Source organism: Agelaius phoeniceus, chromosome 15 (assembly GCF_051311805.1).
Source record: "Agelaius phoeniceus isolate bAgePho1 chromosome 15, bAgePho1.hap1, whole genome shotgun sequence".
In the NCBI taxonomy this organism is placed as follows: domain Eukaryota; kingdom Metazoa; phylum Chordata; class Aves; order Passeriformes; family Icteridae; genus Agelaius; species Agelaius phoeniceus.
The window spans coordinates 14,105,775-14,124,980 of NC_135279.1; the positions used below are offsets into that span (position 1 = coordinate 14,105,775).

The following is a 19,206-nucleotide window of genomic DNA, read 5'->3' on the forward strand; positions in this document are numbered from 1 at the left end:
CTGACAACATGACTTACATGGGCGAGATGGGATCTGTCTTGAAAAATACAACCAAACAGAAATAACTAGAAATGCTTTCCCATGTTTTATAGGGCATAAACTGATGGCTGCAAGGATCAGAATATCTCCCTTGCCTACAGCTACCTCTAACAACATTGCACATTGGGGAGCTTCTGTACCTTCTGAGGCAGAAGGGTTTAACTGCTGCTGAGAAGAGAGTTCTGCTCTTAATGGGACATTGATTTAATCTGGTGTGACACATTGTATGGTTGGTCATGTCCTCAAGGCTGTGAAAAGGCTTGCATCACATTTTTCAGTTTCTTCTGATTCTTTTCTTTTCTTTGTTTCTAAACATTCAGTGGATTGTTTGCTCAATGAGGAAGTCTGAAAAAAAAATTAAGTAAACCTTCCTGCAATGCCTGTCCCTTCAGTTCTGTTAAATGCCTTTGGAAATGCAGGAAGCCACACCACTGAATGGAGTGAATGTGTTTGGGAGTTTGAGTTAAGTGTGTTAACCTGGAACAAATCCAGACTTTGGAGATGCAGGACATGCTTTGGCCCCTTCAGTCTGCACTTTTTGTGGAGTACTTGACTGCACTATTGCCTTGCCCTGTCTTTGAGCAGTGGAAATTGGGTAACAGACCCAATGTGGAGGTCTGAGTGTGCAGGAGTGATGGGAGATCTCTGTCTGTGGTGGGGCTGGTAAAAGTGCAGGGAGGAAGGCAGAGCTGCTGAACTGGCTCTGTGTTTGTTCCAGTGCTTTCTGGCTCCTCGTCAAGTTCCAAGTATGACCCCGAGATCCTCAAAGCAGAGATTGCTACTACAAAATCCAGGGTGAGTAGTACAAATGGACCTTTGCTTGCCATGAGTAATGTTCAGGTATTTCCAGACCTCATGGCAAATTCTGAAAGGAGATGCCAAAGCAGCTGGGAGAGCTAATGTTGTAATTTAGGAGGTCGTTTATCACAACTTTCTAACGTTGCAGTCTTAGGAATTTAAAACAGCTTTTTTTCTTTCCCTCTTAGACTTCAGCCTGGCTTGGCAGCTGGCAGTGCAGGATGGCTGTGGGATGTGGAGCTGCATGCTGGCTCCTGCAGGGCTGGAGAGCTGGGGTCCTCCCCTGGGACTGGCAGCTGCTCTGTGCAGGGCTTAGTGCAGGCTGTCAGCAGGGGAGGGTGTGCTCTCATGCAGAGCTCACTTTGGGAGGAAGAAAGGACTAAAGCAAAGTAGGTCAGTGTGGCCTCTGTGGAGGAATATAAAACAGCAAGCTGTAGGGTCAGTGCGTTTACAGTATGGATTATCATCCTGCTGAGTTACTTGTGCAGTGGGGCCTTTTCTCTGGGGAGCTTGGAGGGTGGCTTCAGGTGCTGCAGGGTAACTCCTGTCCTGATGCTGGGGATAATGACTGAGAAGGTTTTAAACATTTTTGAGCAAAGTTCACATGTGTTTCATTGCTGTCTTTTTTGAATTTTTCTCAATTTTTCCACTTACATGGCTGGAACTTCCCTTGAGCCCCTTGTTAAGAGGTGTGATAGCAGCTACTGGATATAGCCCTGCCAGTGATAAAGTCCTGATGAGGAGGCAGTCAGGGCTGTTTCCTGCTCCTGGCATGAGCTGATTGCCTGGAAACTTTGTCTAGAGTACTGTCTACACTGAAAAAGTTTTGAACTGAATGGGTAGCATTGTACCTAAATACTCATATAAAATAGCATTCTAAAAATGTGACACCTTGCTGCAGGTTAATAAACTCAAGAGAGAAGTAGCTCACATGAAGCAAGAGCTCCAGTACAAAGAGCATGGATTTCAAACCCTAAAGAAGTAAGTGTGTTCTCAAGATCTTTTTTTTCAGAACATCTCTGGCTTGCAATGCATCCCCCACTACATTTATAAATAGCTGCCTAATAACAAGCTGAAATATGCTGCTGATGATATCTTCAGGCTGAAAGCAGTACACAGCCATGGGGGAGTTCTCTCAAATCAGTGCCTGTGTGGGATTGACCACGTTAGAACTGACTTCATGGCAAAGAGGTTTTGAACCAGGATCTCATCAGTTAACTGATATTCTGTTTTACTCAGTACTGCTCAATATGGATGACACTACAGCTCATTGTCTTAATTATAAGAGTCACTGATTTAGGGCACTGAGGAAAGACTGGAGGTGGAGTGCAGGGGGAGGAAAAGTTTCAGGTACTTGCCTTTGTGTGAACAAACATCTGGCATCTTTCAGATGAATATTTATTATAAGGGTCAACCCTGGTAGAATTCCTTTGAGGAAAGGGAAGGATGAAGTGGCTTGTAATTAAATTGTGCAAGCAAATACATCTGTGCATGTTAGTCTGTGCCTGGTTTTTGAAATCATGACTGAAGATAAGGTAATTTTCATAGATGGCTAAGCTGATCCTCTCTAGGTTAGGAACAAGGCAGCTAGCAGCAGTCTGCCCTAACACACTGTCTGGGGGGTTTGTATGCACCTTTGTCCTCCCTAAGGAGTCAAAGAGATGATGATATTGCTGAAATGAGAGCTCTAGCTTAATGTACTGCTGAGTGGAGTAACTTAGGCAGTGGGGAGTGGGGTCTTTTGTTCCTTCTGCTGTCCTTGTTATAGTTTGGAGTGTTTTTTTGTTAAAAATCCCTGTCAAGACACATGCATCTAGGATGATTCAATTAACTGGATGTTATTAAGTGTTAGCTTACTGTTTTTTTTAAATTTCTATATAGAATTGACATGAAAATGTCTGATACTCAAGGTGGCTACAAACTTGATGAGGCACAAGCCATTTTAAGTGAAATGAAAGCTCTCAAGAAGGCCATCACATCAGGGGAGAAGGAAAAACAAGACCTCATTCAGGTATTGAAACAAGATGACTTTATAGTATTTTGTGTCACCATTGCTAGAAGATTGAATTTCTGAGAAGTAATTTAAGTATTTTGCATTTCAGATACATAACTGAGGTTTTTATTAAACTAGTTTTGTGTTGGGGTTGGACCACAGTCTCTGCAGTTCTTCAGATGGTAGAAATGAGAAGTATAAAATGCAGTCCAGCCATGCCTGACCTCAAGTTTGCAGAGTCTGAGTGGGCACAGCAGACATGGTCAGATCTGAGTCATGGGGTTAGGCTGAAGTTATGTAGCTGCTGAGGTACTTGGGGCAGAAATGAGCTCACCTCATGATTTTTTTTTTTTTTTGTGGTTTTAGAGCTTAGCCAGGTTAAAAGACAGCTTTGTGAATGACAGAGGATCCCAGTCAGACCTGTGGGCCAGCAGTGTGTCTGTGGAGAGCTCCAGCCCTCTGCTACCCCGGCAGTACCTGGATGTCAGCTCCCAGACAGATGTTTCAGGAAATGTGAGTAATGTGTGAGAATGGAGACATTCCTCTGAACTGTCTGTAGAGCTACTCACCATGAGTTTCCAAGCATGGACAAGTTTCTGTAAAATCATAACTTCTGGTTTAAACTGGTGTGGCTTTGTTTCTGTGTGCAGTGTTAATGTATCTCTAAGGGCAACCTGATGTTTCCCCACACTGTCTCTATCAGAGAAACCCAGGTAGGAATAAAAGGGAAGGAAGTTTGATTTTTCCTGTAGGTGTAGCTTCTTGTGATACAAACATTCCTTTAGCTCTTTATAGCAATAACTTATGAGACAAGACACATTGAACAGGTCTGTATGGGCTAAGCTCCAATGAGGACCCTTCCCCTTAGGGTGTCCAAACCCTTTCACTGGGTTACAAGTGACAACAACAGCTTATTTGCAGCTATTTTGATGCCACCAAAGTTGTAGTGCTCATAAACTTTCAGTCCCACATGTGCCAGGAGATCAGAAGTGTCAGGTTGGTCCCAGCCTTGGTAAGGACTCAGGCAGTGCTGGGGGTACATCTTATTTCTCACAGGACAGCACAGAGCCTCTCCTGTGAGCCTTTACTTAAAGGTTTGCAGCCACTTGCAGTCAGGGCCACACATGTTAGTAAAGATCTGCAGATTTGGGCATGATGGGATGTCCCTTGTCTTTAAGACTTTACAGCCAAAGCAAGATGTCATCCAAACCAAACTGCAGTGCAGCACTAAAGGATGCAAAGAGGATTTAAGAAGGAGGATTGCAAAAGTATTTGTGTGTTCATAGAAATAGAAGCCCAAGAGAGATGTGGTGGGTTTTGTCTTCTTTCTAGGTCAGAAAGGGCCTTTGAATCTTGTTGGGGTTTAAGTATTTGAAGAAATAATGAAAAATGTATTTAAGTGCAGCATGTTCCTGTGTTATGATTGGTTTAACTAGGAAATGACTAAGATCAAGTGTCACTTGTAAGAGTGTCAGGGAAATATCACAGGAGGAGTGGTTGCTCAGTTGCTGATGTGGTGTTTTTGTCTCAGTTTGTGGGCAGCAGCAGTAACCAGCTGGCCGAGAAGGTGCGACTGCGGCTGCAGTATGAAGAGGCGAAGAGAAGGTAATCCTTTGGCCCATTGCCCTCTTCATTGTCACACAGCTCATTCTGAGGAGAAGTTTCACTAGAAGAGGTGCCACCAGTCTGAAACCCAGCATTGCTGCTTGGTAAATGTGGTCATTTTGGAGCCAGTGAGACAATAGGCTTTTTGGGCCAGTGTTATCTTTCAAGAAATAAATAACCATCCTAGAAATTACTAAGGCCTGACTAATGCATAAAGAATTCAGTCTGGCCACACCTATGGGGACATAAGTGGTTCTGCTACCTGTTGCCAGTGCTTCCCCATTCCTAATAAGGAGACTGTACTGCAAGGCATCTCCTTACCTTGTTTGAAATGAATGAATGCTTGCGTGCCTAAGTGTGATAAGGAGAAATGTATATTGTGTTAACACCTCACATCAAAATATGGCCAATGCTGCAATTCCAGAGCTTATCTGTAAGAATGTAAGTTTTCACCTTTGCCCTCTGATCTCAAATGAATGAAGAATAGATGAAAAAATATTCTATCTACTTAACAGGCCAATTTAATCAAAAGCTTTCCAGGATTTACTTCTTAATAGATAATAGCTAACACAACTGCATAGTTAAATGAAAAACCACCAAGAATTATTACTTAGACTTTGGCTGGCCTAGTCTTTGTTCAGTGATGTAACCATTGCTGGTGGTGACCTTCTTCGCTTTTAACTGCTCTAGAGGGACTTTGCAACTCCAGAATAACAAAGTTCAGATGTGTGGTACAATCTGTGCTTGGGATATATGCAAAGAGAAGGCTTTTTCTCCAGCCTCTGGTTAGAAGTAACCAGAGCCTTCAGGCTGAGGTTACTCATAATGCTCTCATTTTGGTGTTCTGGAGTAGCCAGTAGGCCATGCTTCTCAGTGGCATAAAATTTGATCTGTGTGTGTGGCAGTTGTCAAAAACTGTGTGCCCAACTGCTTCTGACACAAATTTGTATTTCTTTTCTTAGGTGGAGCAATTTTATCAGAACTGTTTATTTTGCCAGTCCAAGATTTGCCAAACCACCTTGACATTCAAATGATTCAGTGACTTTTAAAAGCAACATTAAAAATACCATTCCAGATGCAGTGGTTAATTTGGCATGTTAAAATTGCCTTTTACTTTTAAGCTTTGCTGAAGGCTTTGGTTTAATTCACACTGACTTTACACATTCAGATTGAAGAGGAATACTCTTCCTTTATCCTGTACCTTTCCCAAGGAGGGGCAAGTGAATAATGATAAGCTTGCTCTTTTAATATGCTCTTTATAAAGAGAGAGAACTTTATAAAGGCAGCACAGTGGTTCATTTGAAGTGGTGATGAGGGGCATAAAAACACCTTGCAGTTAAAGAATACTTGCTGCTCATACCCCATATTTTTCTTAGGTTATCTATAGGTTTTTCTCAAAGTTTAAAAAACATTTTCATGAGGAAACATGACTCTAAATGGTCATGAATAGTTGATGCTAAAATGGAAAGATCTCCAGCTATAAAAGTACCATGGTTTTGGCACAGTATTTAGTAGGAGCTGCAGAAACAAGTACCTCGACTGGTTTAAAGCTGGAACAATACTATGGATATAGTGACTCACAAGGAACCTTCTGTTCCTGTGAAAATTCTTCCTTGTGATGTTTGAAGTGTTTCCTGTCCCCACAGCAGCATTAAAATGTTCCAAAAACACAATAGAGGACTAAGTACTTTGCCCACGCACGAACTGTGAAGGAGCTAAGTGATGGAAATACATGTGTTTCATTAGCTCTGTGGTATCTGGAAAGCTAAAACTTAAGGTTTGAAATCAAGATGGTCCCATATTAATTAGTTTAGAACTACTAGATCTGTAAGGGGCTGGTGCTTTAGAAAGGCTCTAGCAGACACTGTTTGCACCATTACTGTGGACCAGACTAAAAGCTCAGCTGTGGGTGAATATCTGACTGAACTTCACCACCAGAACTGCCAGGACCCAGTTCCCTTCCCCACCACTAATTCCTTTCCTGTCCCAGCTCAGGCAGACAGCAGACCCCTAGAGCAGATAATATAAAACCCAAAAAAAGACACAGGGCAGCTACAGTGACAAACCTTTGGCTTAATCATATTCAAAACTGAGAATGGCATCATGTCAAAAAGGTTGTCATTGCTACATCTCAGCAAGGAGATAGCTGCTGCAGCATAAATGTAATCAGAGATGCAATTAAATTATTCTGTACAATTTCAGACACATAGCAGTACCTCAATTGTGTAGCACTTGCACCCTGCACTCTTCTGATTTCTTCAGCAGTTAAACTTTTAGCTTGGGTTCTGGTGGTAACTCAGGGATTTTAGAAGTATGTTTTTTTAATCTCCTAAAATGAAATACTTTAATGTCACATTAAGCAACATTACAACAATGGTGGATATTTGACTGGTCAGTTTTTAAACCACACCTCCCACTTAGTTTGTGGTTTTTTTTCTCAAGAACAGAAGCTTATCTGGTACAGGATTGTTAATTACCAGTTGTAGAGACACGTCTTGTGCTCCTGTGGAGATGCATGTGCTCTGAACAATTTCTAGAGACACTAAAAATGTTATGTGCTATGCCTGTGTTGTATAATAATAGAAAGTAGTAACTTTCCCTAATTAACAAAAAAAGAGCCTTGTTTTGACAATGAATAAATCATCTCACTGCCTTTTCTAGGTAGAAAGAGAGCAATAAAATAAAACTTGAGCTTCCTGTTGTGTATGTTCTGTCTGGTGGCCATTCAGAAAGGTGGTGTGACCTGAGCCAGCATTGCAAGCCCAGCCTGGCTCAGCACTGGTTCATCAGACTCAGGCAGTGAATGCTGAAGGGCTGGAGTGTTCAGCCAAGTGCAGACCTTCTGCAACGTGTTTCTTTAGTGATGGTGCTGTTTCATTGGAAAAATAAAATAATAAACCTCATTTTAACTGAGAAGGGGGAAAATAATGATCATGTACCAAAGGTAAAACTGGAGGTTAGTTTAACAAAGCTTTTAGACTCGGAAATGCATAGAGAACAAATTCCAGTGGAAAAGCCATATGCATGCAAATGTATGCCAAAAGTGATCAGATTTATGCCAGCCAATCCTCTTAGACTCATATCCCTTCAAAATGCACTGAGGAATTCTTGGATTATGAATTAATGCCACTTAATTCTTTGTTGGAGCACAGTATTGCACTTAATCAGGCACTCAAAAACAAAACAGCTCTTAAGACGACCTAAAAATAGTTGAGCTGAATATCTATCAGTTGTGGAACTTTTATTAGAGTAAGCAACCTGCTGTGGGAAATGGGTTTACAGAAAGTGATGCTTCTCTTCAGAAGGGTGATCTCATGTCTGTCTCCTGTGGTGGTGGAGGCAGGTCAGTGTCTGTGAGTCTAATCCTTCCCAGGCTCTCTTGGGCTCAGGTTCCTCTTGGCCTCTGGAGCTTGGAAGACAAAGCTTTATTCTTCAAGGCTATTCAGGAGCCTTGTAGCTGCTGCTGCCTAGATCTGCATCTTATTGCTTACTCCACACACTTTGATTTTGCTGGTTGGCACTGAATTTGCTCTGAGCCTGCCTGTGTGCTGGTTGGCTGCAGGAAACACACACCAACCTTGGCACTTCTGCAGCATAAACCAAATTCTACAGAGGTGAATCCACATCAGTACCTGCAACTATTTGCTGTGCCTGATTTAAGTGCAGTAAGTCTGTCACCAGATCACAAAGCCCTTTTCAAAGAGAGAAGCATAGTGGACATTCATTTTACATGTCACTTCCATTTCTTATGTATTTGCTAAACCCAAGTAAGGGATTAACCTGACTTCCTTACATGAAGAGGCACATATGCCTTGCCTCTCTTATGTTCAGTCAGGTGAATTTTTTTGCAAATATCTTGCAAAATACTTTTTTCTCCTTGTTTGCCTTCTAAGTTTTGCAGATTTTTTTTCATCCCAGCCCATTCTGTCCTTCCCGTTCTCTGCTTCCCACTTGATTTTTTGGATTGTGTGAGTTCAGAATCACAGATCCTTGGTAATTCTAATTCAGATTTATCTGTACTATTGTTTCTCATCAAACTACCATGATCAGCCTGTCAGGTCTTGAAGACTTGCAGGTTAGTGAATACAAAGGAGAGAGCTTCCTTTGGGAAGACTGGCATTACTGCCCTTGGTTCTGGATCCTGGCCTGCTGCTGGTTTTCTGCTTCTCTCTGTGTGTTTGCATTGCAAAGCTGATCATTTGTGGACCTAACTGAGCAGGTCAGATATTTGGGAAATTGGGAACAGGCAGATATTTGGAGTGAGCAGCTTCCTTACCTGCCACAAGCTGTGCTCTCCTCCTCTGTCAGTCAAAGCTCTTGCTAAATTCTGCATCTGTATTGCTGCTGCTTTTAGTCATTATCTTCCTCCCTGAGCTGATGTGGTGTGGTGCTGAAGGACTGGTGATACAGGCTTTCACCTGAAATCTGGAATGATACCTCTAATGAAAATAGGCTTTGATTCTGATGCAGAAATGCAGCTCTGGATTTTGGTAGGATCACATTGCCTCTCCAACTCCTCACATCCTCAAGTGCAGATTGCACCAGAAGTAGCTCCTTAAAGTGTCCAGAGTGCTTACTGTTGAATCACAGGTGGATTCTTGCACTAGCAGCATGGAGATATGATTCATTTCCTCATTGTAAAGACAAAATGTTTCTAAGCTCTCGACTAACCACTGAACTTTATCTGAATCATACATGGGGAGAACACAGTTATTTCCATAAAAGTGATTAAAGAGTAGGTAATTATCACATCATACCCTCCACCCAAACTACTCTGAGGTCACAGCTGTAATGCATATGAAACACCTACAGTATATCTGATCACCTTTTCTGACATCCAGAATTTCTGTTGTATTATTTCCTGACTGGTGGACACTGCATATTAGCCAGAAAGTTCATTTTCTATTGTGAACAAATGTGAGTTAAAATCCCATTCTGCATGTCCACATCCCAGCATTTGGCACCATTCTGGTCAGGGGGACCTGAGGGTGTTTGTCCTGGACTGAGAGCCTTCCTCAGGGCTCTGGAAGATGTGGTTGGTCATGGTGCACCTCTGCGTGTCTGGAGCAGGAGGTCAGGCACTCCTCAGGGAATAACTGCATTTTTTTTCCCCCTGCAGAATAGCAAACCTGAAAATCCAGCTGGCTAAGCTTGACAGCGAGGCCTGGCCTGGCGTGCTGGACTCTGAGCGGGACCGTCTGATCCTGATTAATGAGAAGGAGGAGCTCTTGAAAGAAATGAGATTTATCAGCCCCAGAAAATGGACTCGAGGAGAGGTGGAGAGACTGGAGACAGAGAGGAGGCGCCTGGAGGAAGACCTTCAGGCTGCTAGAGACACTCAGAGCAAAGCTCTCACTGAGAGGTGGGTTAGTGGGCACAGGGCAGGGCCTTTTTGGACAAGAGGTGACTGGGAGCAAATGCCAGCATCCCCTGGCTGAGAGCCCACAGCAGTGCCCTCACATTCCCAGGACACTCCACTCAGAGAGCTTCTCAACTCATCTCCCAAACAACCCATCTGCAAGGCTTCCTGTGCCACTGGGGAAAGGTTGCTGTTCCTACAATGGATCCTTTATGGGAATGTAAAGAGTGCTCAAAATAGCCCAGTGTAGTGTTGGTGTAGTGTAACATTTCTGTATGCAGCCAGCACCTCACAGCAGCTTCCACATTTGCTGTGCAGTCTGGGCCTTGGTAAATGTCAGCAGATGGAATTTTAAATTCCTAAATTTGCTGTTTGTTCTGAGCATCCTTGTATGTGATTCCTGTAGGATCTGGTATTTGACAGGGCTGTGGGGCTTGCAGGGAATATCCTGTGAATCTAAACTAGCTGAAAAAAATGCCAACTTTCTTCCCTAATTTTACCTGTGTTGCAGGGGGAGTTCTCAGGGGAATGTACAGTGAGGATGAATACTGCATGAGGCATTGCCTACAGGTGTTTCACAGTCTGGATGCATTAATGAGGGTGGCTCAGCAGTGTTTCTGGCAGCTGCAGTCTCTTGAACATATATGGAATAGGCACATTACATTCACTCTCTCCTTGGCTCCATACTTTCATTTCTTCTAGGTGGTCATTGTCCAGCTGACACTAATTTTCTGCATAGGCTTTTCATGGTTTTATCATGCTGGAAAAAATGTAAATGTCTTGACCATGAGACTTTTACCTGCCTGAAGTATCTATGGTTTGACAAATGGTTCTGGTCTTGCCCTAAGGTATACCCCTTCATTTGGGATTTTTGAGAATATGATCACATTCTAGAGTGCCAAAGACACAACACATGCATGGGGAAGGATTTTGTGTCCAGAGGCCTGTTCAGTTAGGGTGTGAGCACCCACGTGCACATGTGTTTGTCTCAAACCAGTTCAGGTGGGCAATAAAGCTGAGATGCTGCTAAAGCCAATAATGTAAAGCTGTAATGAGATGGTTAATAACTATATCAGGTAACCCTTGATGGTCCATAGACTTTAGTGGAAGGAAATGAAGACATTTATACTTTATTAACACAGGAACTATAGGAATGCAATAGTGTATAGTGAGTAAAATCTGCCCAGCTCTTTTCAGGCCTCATCCTAGAAACATTAACTTCTGTGGTACCAGCTATAATTATTTTGTGGTGTTGTGAATGTTTTCAGGACTGAGTTGTGCATTTTCTAAAGTTGGTAAACACTTACACATCCTGACCAAATTCTTTCCTGGGTATTCCTATCAACTTTTGTAGGATTTCACAGCAAAAAAAGTAGATTTTTCCTTTACTCCTTATTTAAAATATTAAATGCTGCTTTAGCTTGTCTTTTTCTTTGATCTTCTCTTAGATTGAAGTTGAACAGCAAAAGAAATCAGCTTGTCCGAGAGCTGGAGGAAACCACGCGCTTGGTGGCCATGCTGCACACCCAGCTCAAGAGGTAGGTGACCCTTCCAGCAGCTGGGGTTGCTTTTGCTGCACATGGTGCCACTGCCTTTCTCTGCTCACAATCCCAGCTCCCAGCTGAGGGCTGAAAGGCCTTTCAGGAGTGGCCTCAGGCCCCTGTGTAGTCAGGGGAAGGAGAAGCTTTGGGATCATAGGTCAGTTTAGATGGGCACTTTTCAACCTCCTGGTGGTGCCTCTGTCTCACAGCAGGAGTTTGCACAGTCCCTTCTATTTCAGTAATATTCAGATGACCAGGGAGAGCTGAGATTTATTCACTAAAGTTTGAATTACTGAAGTATTACATGAATAAAGTATGCTAAAGACAGCTTGACAGCAAGTGGAGTGAATCTCACTAATGCAACTACAAATTAATGGATGAATGATCATATTTCTCTAATTCCAAGTGTGCTGTGGCTTGTAATGTGGCCAATATATAGAGATATCCCTGATTCTCTTGTGGTTCATATGGTGTAAAGAATGGCTTCTAGTTCAGGCTGTAGTTTTGGAAGAACACAGGATTGCTATTTCCAGACTAATGCATGACTGCAGGCACTAAGGCCAAATCATTTTGCTAAAAGTATATTATATTGTTATCATTCTGATAGCCAGGAAGGTTTGGTGGGATTTTTGTTTGGTTGAGGTTTTTTCCTACCAGTGTGTACTGAATTTACTCTGTTTGTAGCTTCTGCTCCACTTGGATTCTGTTTCATTTTGTGAAGATGACACCGAAAAGACTGGAAAGAAATCATAGTGCAAGACTGACATGTAAATAAGCCAGCATGGAGAATAGCTATCTGTGAGGCTTTTATGCAGTGGAAATGCATCACATTTTCATTTCACCTAGCTGATTAGGGATCTTTTGAGGTGACCAAGAAGCATGTGAAACTAATTTCTTCCTAACCGTGTGCCCAGTGTTCTTGGCATGCTCCTTCATAAGAATAAGTGTTTGTTATTAACCCCATAATGCAAAATGTCTGGCATTCAAGGGCATATACAAAAGGAAATTGAGCCCAGTTTTTTGACAGGGAAAAGATTAATTTCAAATCCCTCCCTTTTCATAGTAAAGTACACTGAAAAGCTGTAAATTCATTAGGCTTCAGCAGATGTGTATATACTGCCAATATGCAAAAACATCTATCAGAAGCTTTTTTTGAGCAAATGTGCTGCAGAGCACATCTGTCAGAAGACATTTTCTGCCAAAATTATACTAAATACAGCATACTTGCCTTTTTCTCATAAGGTCATGGACATAATTATACAAATGTAGCTTCCAGCTTTTACCCTATAAATAATAAATAAGGGATTATTATAGGCTTATTAATATCTCACTGTTTTTTCAGTGGGGCAACATAAGGCACTTTTACATATTCAGAATTTTTTCAATAGCTAATCCGCATCTGAAGTGAGGGTCAGTAATAACCAAGGTCTTCAATATGCAGAGCAGGAGTCTTGGCTTAAATGGAATTTCTAGAGATGGTACATGTTGTAGTCACTACTGGAATACTTGCTGGGTCTCTTGAGCAGAAAACTTTGCTGTGGTGTCTGGACTTTCTCATCTGGACAGACTTCTATACAGCACCTGCTTAAAATTAATTTTGTTGTCAGTTATGTTCTGAACCTAGAACTCTAGGGATAAATAAGGCGTGTGAATTGATTTCACAGCCCAGCCCCAGCTTTTTCCCTTGCTCTCTTGGCCCTGGATTCCATGTAGCAGTCTTTCACATGGATAGATCCTGCCAGCTTCCTGGGAACTGCTGGCTGCTGTGATCTCTGAGGGCCAGTTCCAGGCAGCTGTGATATTGCCTTTTGGCTGCAGCTCCAAGATTGAGGCAAATGGAAGGAAATTTCCAGATGGTCAGACAAGTTCATTGCAATAACTTCATCTTCTTGCATGGGCCTTGCTGGTTTTTGCAGTCTGCTTTGGAGATTAACAGGAGCCATAGATACTTTCCAGAGAGATGTGGGAGGAGGGGGGTGGCACTAATTTTAATTGGTTTGAAACTGTTCATTAGAGTTGTTTTGGCTAAACAAGGACTCTCAGGAGTCTGAGATGGTGAGTAGAAAAATGTGTATGATGGATAGTGTTTCACTGAGCAGTGCCCCAGTGTTCCTGCTGTGCAGACTGTGGTTCTGGGTTGCTCTGGGGACTAATGCGTGTGGCCTGAGCTAACAAAGCAGCACCTGTGGGCTGAGAGGTGTGGTGACATTGCAGTGCTTTCATGAGAAATCAGAAGATACAGTGTCATGGTTTTCTGACTTGTTTCCTTCAGTCTCTCCACCAGCATGCTTTCCCTCTCCTCGAGCAGCAGCCCTGGTTCTCTTGCATCTAGCAGAGGATCTCTTGCCACCTCCAGCCAGGATTCGTCCACCTCAGCCAGTTTCACTGATCTCTACTACGAGCACCTGGAGCAGCTGGAGCAGTTGGACTCAGAATATCAAAACAAGCTTGACTTGCTCTTAGAAGGAGCCACTGGGTTTAGGCCATCAGGCTGTATCACCACTATTCATGAGAATGAAGTAGCAAAAACTCAAAAAGCAGATAGCACGAGTCGCATGCAGGCTCTGAGGTCCTTGTCTGGTACTCCCAAATCCATGACATCACTGTCCCCAAGGTCATCTCTCTCTTCTCCATCCCCACCTTGCTCTCCACTGGTGATAGACCCACTCCTAACTGGTGATGCCTTTTCAAGCCATATGGATTTTGATGATGCAGAGATAAGTGCAAATCTGTCAGAACTCACCCTAAACACTGGGAGTGGCAGCTGTAGACTGGAAGAGCCTCGAGCAGGAGATAAACATCTAGGTCAAGGTATGGTAAGAGAAGATTTGCATGCACTGCATGCATTTATATTTAATGTAGTTCATAAAGCATTGAGAAGCAAGTGTTTCAGAAGCTGTCTGTCATCTTGTTATCTTTATGCTGAAAAATGTTTTCAGCTCTGTGTTCTGTCTTGTTTGGGAGGGAGGTTTGGTATTTTAATTTGTACACAAAAATACTGATCTAATGAGTCTTGCAGGAGACTGATTTAGGTGTGTTTTTATTGTACACAGATGCATGTGTACACAAATCACAGGGATTTCATGTGCAAATAGAGATGGTCATGGTGGGATTCCTGGTTTGATTTGGCACTGAACTATTCAGAATGTCATGTATTGTTTTGGGTCTTGGAGTCACACAGTGCCATATTGATGCAAAGTTTTTGACCAAGCTTTTGAGGAGGGCTGGAAAAGGCATTTAGCTTAATAGTTAACAAATTATAATAGTAATAATAATAATAATAATAATCCTTCCCCACCACCTCAGTATGCATAAAATGCTGCTCTGGTTCCCAGTAAATCAGTGGCAATGAATTTATTAATTTCAGCTGAGCAGACATACCAAGGCTGTGCTCGAATTCTGCTGTTTTGGTCTCTTAGCAACAAAAACGTGTTTAGATTGTAAGCATGATAAAATAAGACATTTAGAGATAGTGGATGTTCTCATATATGCATATGGCTTGTTGGTGGGTAGGAAGGGTTCATCCTTTTTTGGAATGGATGGGCTGAAGAAGTTGGCACAGCCGGGGCACAGTGCTAGGGCCTGTCTGAAGCCCTTGTGACTGTAGTTGGGTTAAATCCAACAAGGATTGACTGAAAGGACTGGATTTGTAGCTGCAGTGAGGAAGAGCTTTAAAGGCAATATAAACTTGCAAGCTACAGTCCTGTGAACCAGCAGTACAGTTTGTTTCTGCTTTTCGTGGGATTATTGAACAGCCTGTGTGAATAAAGGGAGCTAGTACCATGTTATCACCACCTTCTGCATTAAGAGGGTTGACACTATTTAAAACACAATAAAAAACACAAGTGCAAATCTTCCCTTTGAGCTGCCATTTTCCTACAAGCAAGAGGTATTATGCATTTGAGTAGGAAACACTAATTATTCTTATTAGAACTGGATGCTGATTAGTTTTAACCTTTTTAGCTCTTCAAGATTTGCCAAGGCTGTTAAAGTGAAAGCTCAGGTGTTAAGCAGATTAAGTGATTACTGCTGTTAGCCAGTCAGCAGACAAAATAATCACCATAAGTAGTTTATTTCAGGGCAATAACGAGATGAGATTCTGCTCCTGAGGCATTTTGGGGGGTGGGGGCTCAGTGTAACCCAAAATGCAGGGGCTGGCTCTGGGGTGGTCAGCCCTGGGCAAAGCACGCTCACGTGTCCTGGAGGCAGAGCTGAGCACTGTATCTGAGGGCTCTGCTGCTGCCTTCTGCTAGGGCAGAACCTCCTCTAGCTTTGAAACTGAAATAAGGTTGCCTTTCTCACCTGAAGAACACCTGAGCGATTATGGGGAAATTAATAGCAAAACCTGGGATCTGGCAGAGTCCAGCATTCTGTGATTAAATGGTCTGGATGTGAGGACAGTGCATGGCCTGGCTCTTCAAGGCCCATTGCAGGAAGAGAAGAGCAAACTTTAAATTCTTGATGTGAGTGAAAAAAACCATGAAACACCACAGGTAGTGTTATCCACCTGCTTGGGAAAATGGAGGAGAGTTGAGTCAGTTCTGAACTCTTCCATAAACTTTCTTATTAGTGTGATATCTCTTCAGAGACTTGAGGCTAAAAGCTGAAAGTCCAAATCTTTTGTTAATTAGCTGCATGAAAAGGCTGAGCTTTCCAAGTCTTTTGCAAAACCAGTAAGGAAAGGGGTGACTGGAATTGTTGTCAGGGAAGCATTCATCTTTATTCAGCTTTACACTGTAGCACCCTGCTGCACAGAGCTCACTTCACTGTTGTGCACTTTGTGTATTCACCCCCTTGGCCCTGAGGGGCTGGGGGAGGTGGTCAAGAATGAGGCTTTCTGTGTTGGAATAGCTCCATGGCATTGGGAACTGAGGGAGAAAGAGAGCTTTGGTGTGTGGAGGCCAACCTGCACTGCCTTTCCCAGGGAGCCAGTCCCATGGAAAGGGACTCCCAGAGCAGCATTTGGGGTGTAAAACTCCAAGAATCAGATTTAGGAAGCCAGCCAGTGGAGATAAAGTTACTTTCCTATTAAAACCATGGACTAGGAGGTATGAAGGAGAATTGAGGAAAGAAGTTTTGACCCTGCCCGTGTACCTCTAGCACAACCTGTGATCCACAGCACTGCAGGAGCCTGGTCCTGGCAGGTGGCAGATGGAGGATGGATTAAACTGGGAATGCCAGGGTTAAATGGATCCCTTGGTTTCACTTAATGACTGATACATTGTGTTACAGGTGCTAGCTTCTATTCATGTGGATTGGCCTATGGGGAAAAGCTCTGGACATTCCATTTCTGTCCAGTGGCTCCATGGGAGTACCAAGATGAGAAGTGCCGTTTTTTGGTGTCAAAAAATCCATGGATAAATGGGCCCAAAATGGCACAGGTGTCTCAAAGGATTGGGGTTACCTGTAGCACCCTCTACTGTTGGCTTACAAGTCCTTATGTCCTTACAAGTCCTTATGGCATTCCATAAGCCTTGCACACTTTTCCACCCCTTTATTCAAAGCTGGATTTAATTCCTTAAGTGGCTTTGTGAGACTGAGAAGAAAACAACACAAAATCTGAAAAAAAACAAACTCAAACCCCAGAAAACCAACCAGAACCCAAACTTGCTTTGTAATAAAGAAGACATGCATTGGAACTATATATTGGCCTGGGGGCATGTGCTTATCTAAGTCTATGGGAAAGAAGGATCACTTCTGAGAAACAAAAGCCCATTGGAGAGGAGTGTGCTGCTCTGCTGCTCTGGGGCTCCAGCTGCTCCCAGGGTGCCACATGGCACCTCCTCACTCTTGGAGCAGGTCTCCCACATCCCTGAGAATGAGAGCCAAGAGCTGGGTAGAGCCCAGCACTCGTTAGCCACATTGGCAGATGGAGCTCTCCAGACTCTTGGCTGCAGCTCCTCTCCACTGAAATGTTGAAAGATGCAGAATTTGCAGGTTTCCAGGGAGAATCTTTCTGTGTTTTAAAGCACAAGAAATCTATGTCAGATAACACCTCTGTGCAAAACTTGCTTCACCTTCTTTGGTTTCTCTTCCCTATCTCCTTTTCCCTGTATTCCTGCATATGACTGCTCTTTTGAATCCTATAAATCTCTTTCCGTGTTCATCTTTTGGTCTTTCTGGACCTCTCTTTTGTCTTGTGTACACAAACATTTGGGTTTGGGTGGTGTTTTTTTGCTGTTCCCCTCTTGGTATGAGCTCTCCAGGTGGGATATGCAGCTCCACATGATGCATACCTGGCCAGAGCCTGCTCAGCAGTGCTTGCCCAGCTCTTGCTATCTGGAATCATTGCTGCCTGCCTAAGGGTGCCTTGCAGTAGGAGCTGGTTTGTTGGTCCATATTTATAAGTTCACTAGAATTTAGAAGTCCTGCTGTTTCTGACTGCTGCTCATCAGGTCATGGGTACCTCCCTGCCTTTCAAGGGCTTTGGAAGCCTCTCCTGGCATCTCCTGCAAGGACCCATGCCCAGAGAGGTGCCAGGGCAAGCAGCTGTAACACACATGTGTGTAATCTCAGCCCTCACACTGCTGCAGGGCTCAGGGGACAAATGGGCACTCACTGTGCAATGAATCCCTCCCTCCACACAGTCTATTCCTCCTGTTTTCCTGGGACTTTTTGTTCTTCAGGGCAGTTTGGCACATTTCCTCACTTCAAGGCCACCTTTGAGCTCAGCCTGCCCTACCTGTGTCCCCTGAGTCTTCAGAAATGTGCTGTTGCTTAACAATACCTGGCAGGGGAAAAAAATGCAATTCAAGGGGAGGATAAGAAGAAAAGTTGCTGCTTATCCAGACAGTTCATTTTCATTAACACCTGCTTTTGGTTTTCCTCTGTGCTTTCCTAGGTATAAACACAGCTGGAGGGACACCTCTGAAGGTGGCAGGTGTGTCAGCTGCAGTGTCTGATGAATCTGTTGCTGGAGACAGCGGGGTGTACGAGGCATCTGTACAAAGGTAGACATCAGATCTCTCTCCAGGACAAGCCAATGACTCAGCTTTGCCAAAAGTCAGCTGCAATACTGCTGGTTATGACCTTTGTAATTTGATGGCTAAAGTTCTCACTCTCGGGTTTCTTAAGACTTCTGAAAAAACTATAAGCAGGTTGAATTGGATTATGAAAATGACCATAATAGAAGCAGCTGAAAGGAAGCTCACAGAGAGCTGTTTGAACAGCCAGCCTGTTTGTGGAGGTGCTGGTCAGCTGTGGGTGCTGCCTTGGCAGGGGGCAGTGGAGCCATCTGGTAGGGGGAAAGCTCCCCTCCTCTCAGTCAGTGACAGCCCTCAGCCAACTCTGGAATGTTTAAGGAAGCACCTTGAAGTGCCTGATGGATGTGATGGAGTTCCCAAGTGCATGGAGCAAGAGCAGGATGTGATGCCCACAAGACTTCTCCCACTGAGGGCACAGCAGGGAGTCACTGCTCTTCTGGCTTTCTGGATTGTCTCTGGGGGCTTTGTCAAAATGTTCCCTGGAAGGCACTGATCATATTGGTACCTGCATCTCATGTGGGTTTTCCTACTGCTTTTATTAGCATTTAGGTGAATTAGAGGGTCTTTAGTTGCAAAACACAGCTGTAGAGGTGAAATATCACTCATCTCAGAGTCCCCCTGTTGATTAGTAATCTTCATTAATTCTCTAAACAAATTAGTAATTTTTATGTTTACAGCACAATTCACTTTGACAATGGAGTGCAGTGCTTCAGTAAATTGATCTCCTGGGCCCAAGCAGTCAGAGTTGGGTGTCCCAGGTCCCTGTGTCCCTTCTGGGGTAGGGAGCTCTGGAGAGGGGAGTGGGACAGTCACAGGAGGCATCCCATGCACACTGCCATGTCTGATGCTAATGTTGTTTGGGTTATCAGCTTGCCAGCCCCTGTGGTG

The 19,206-nt window shown here is 43.5% G+C and overlaps 1 protein-coding gene across 3 annotated transcripts in view; it reads left to right on the forward strand.

Moving 5' to 3' along the window:
- Positions 1-19,206, forward strand: part of WWC1 (WW and C2 domain containing 1) — a 66,813-nt gene that overhangs the window by 36,532 nt on the left and 11,075 nt on the right. For all 3 annotated transcript variants that reach the window (XM_054643047.2, XM_077186631.1, XM_077186630.1), the window contains exons 4-12: positions 758-834; positions 1,739-1,818; positions 2,719-2,848; positions 3,197-3,343; positions 4,362-4,435; positions 9,555-9,797; positions 11,243-11,332; positions 13,608-14,146; positions 18,177-18,285. In XM_054643047.2, coding sequence (XP_054499022.1) covers positions 758-834; positions 1,739-1,818; positions 2,719-2,848; positions 3,197-3,343; positions 4,362-4,435; positions 9,555-9,797; positions 11,243-11,332; positions 13,608-14,146; positions 18,177-18,285 — 1,489 coding nt within the window. The remainder of the gene's footprint in view (positions 1-757; positions 835-1,738; positions 1,819-2,718; positions 2,849-3,196; positions 3,344-4,361; positions 4,436-9,554; positions 9,798-11,242; positions 11,333-13,607; positions 14,147-18,176; positions 18,286-19,206) is intronic.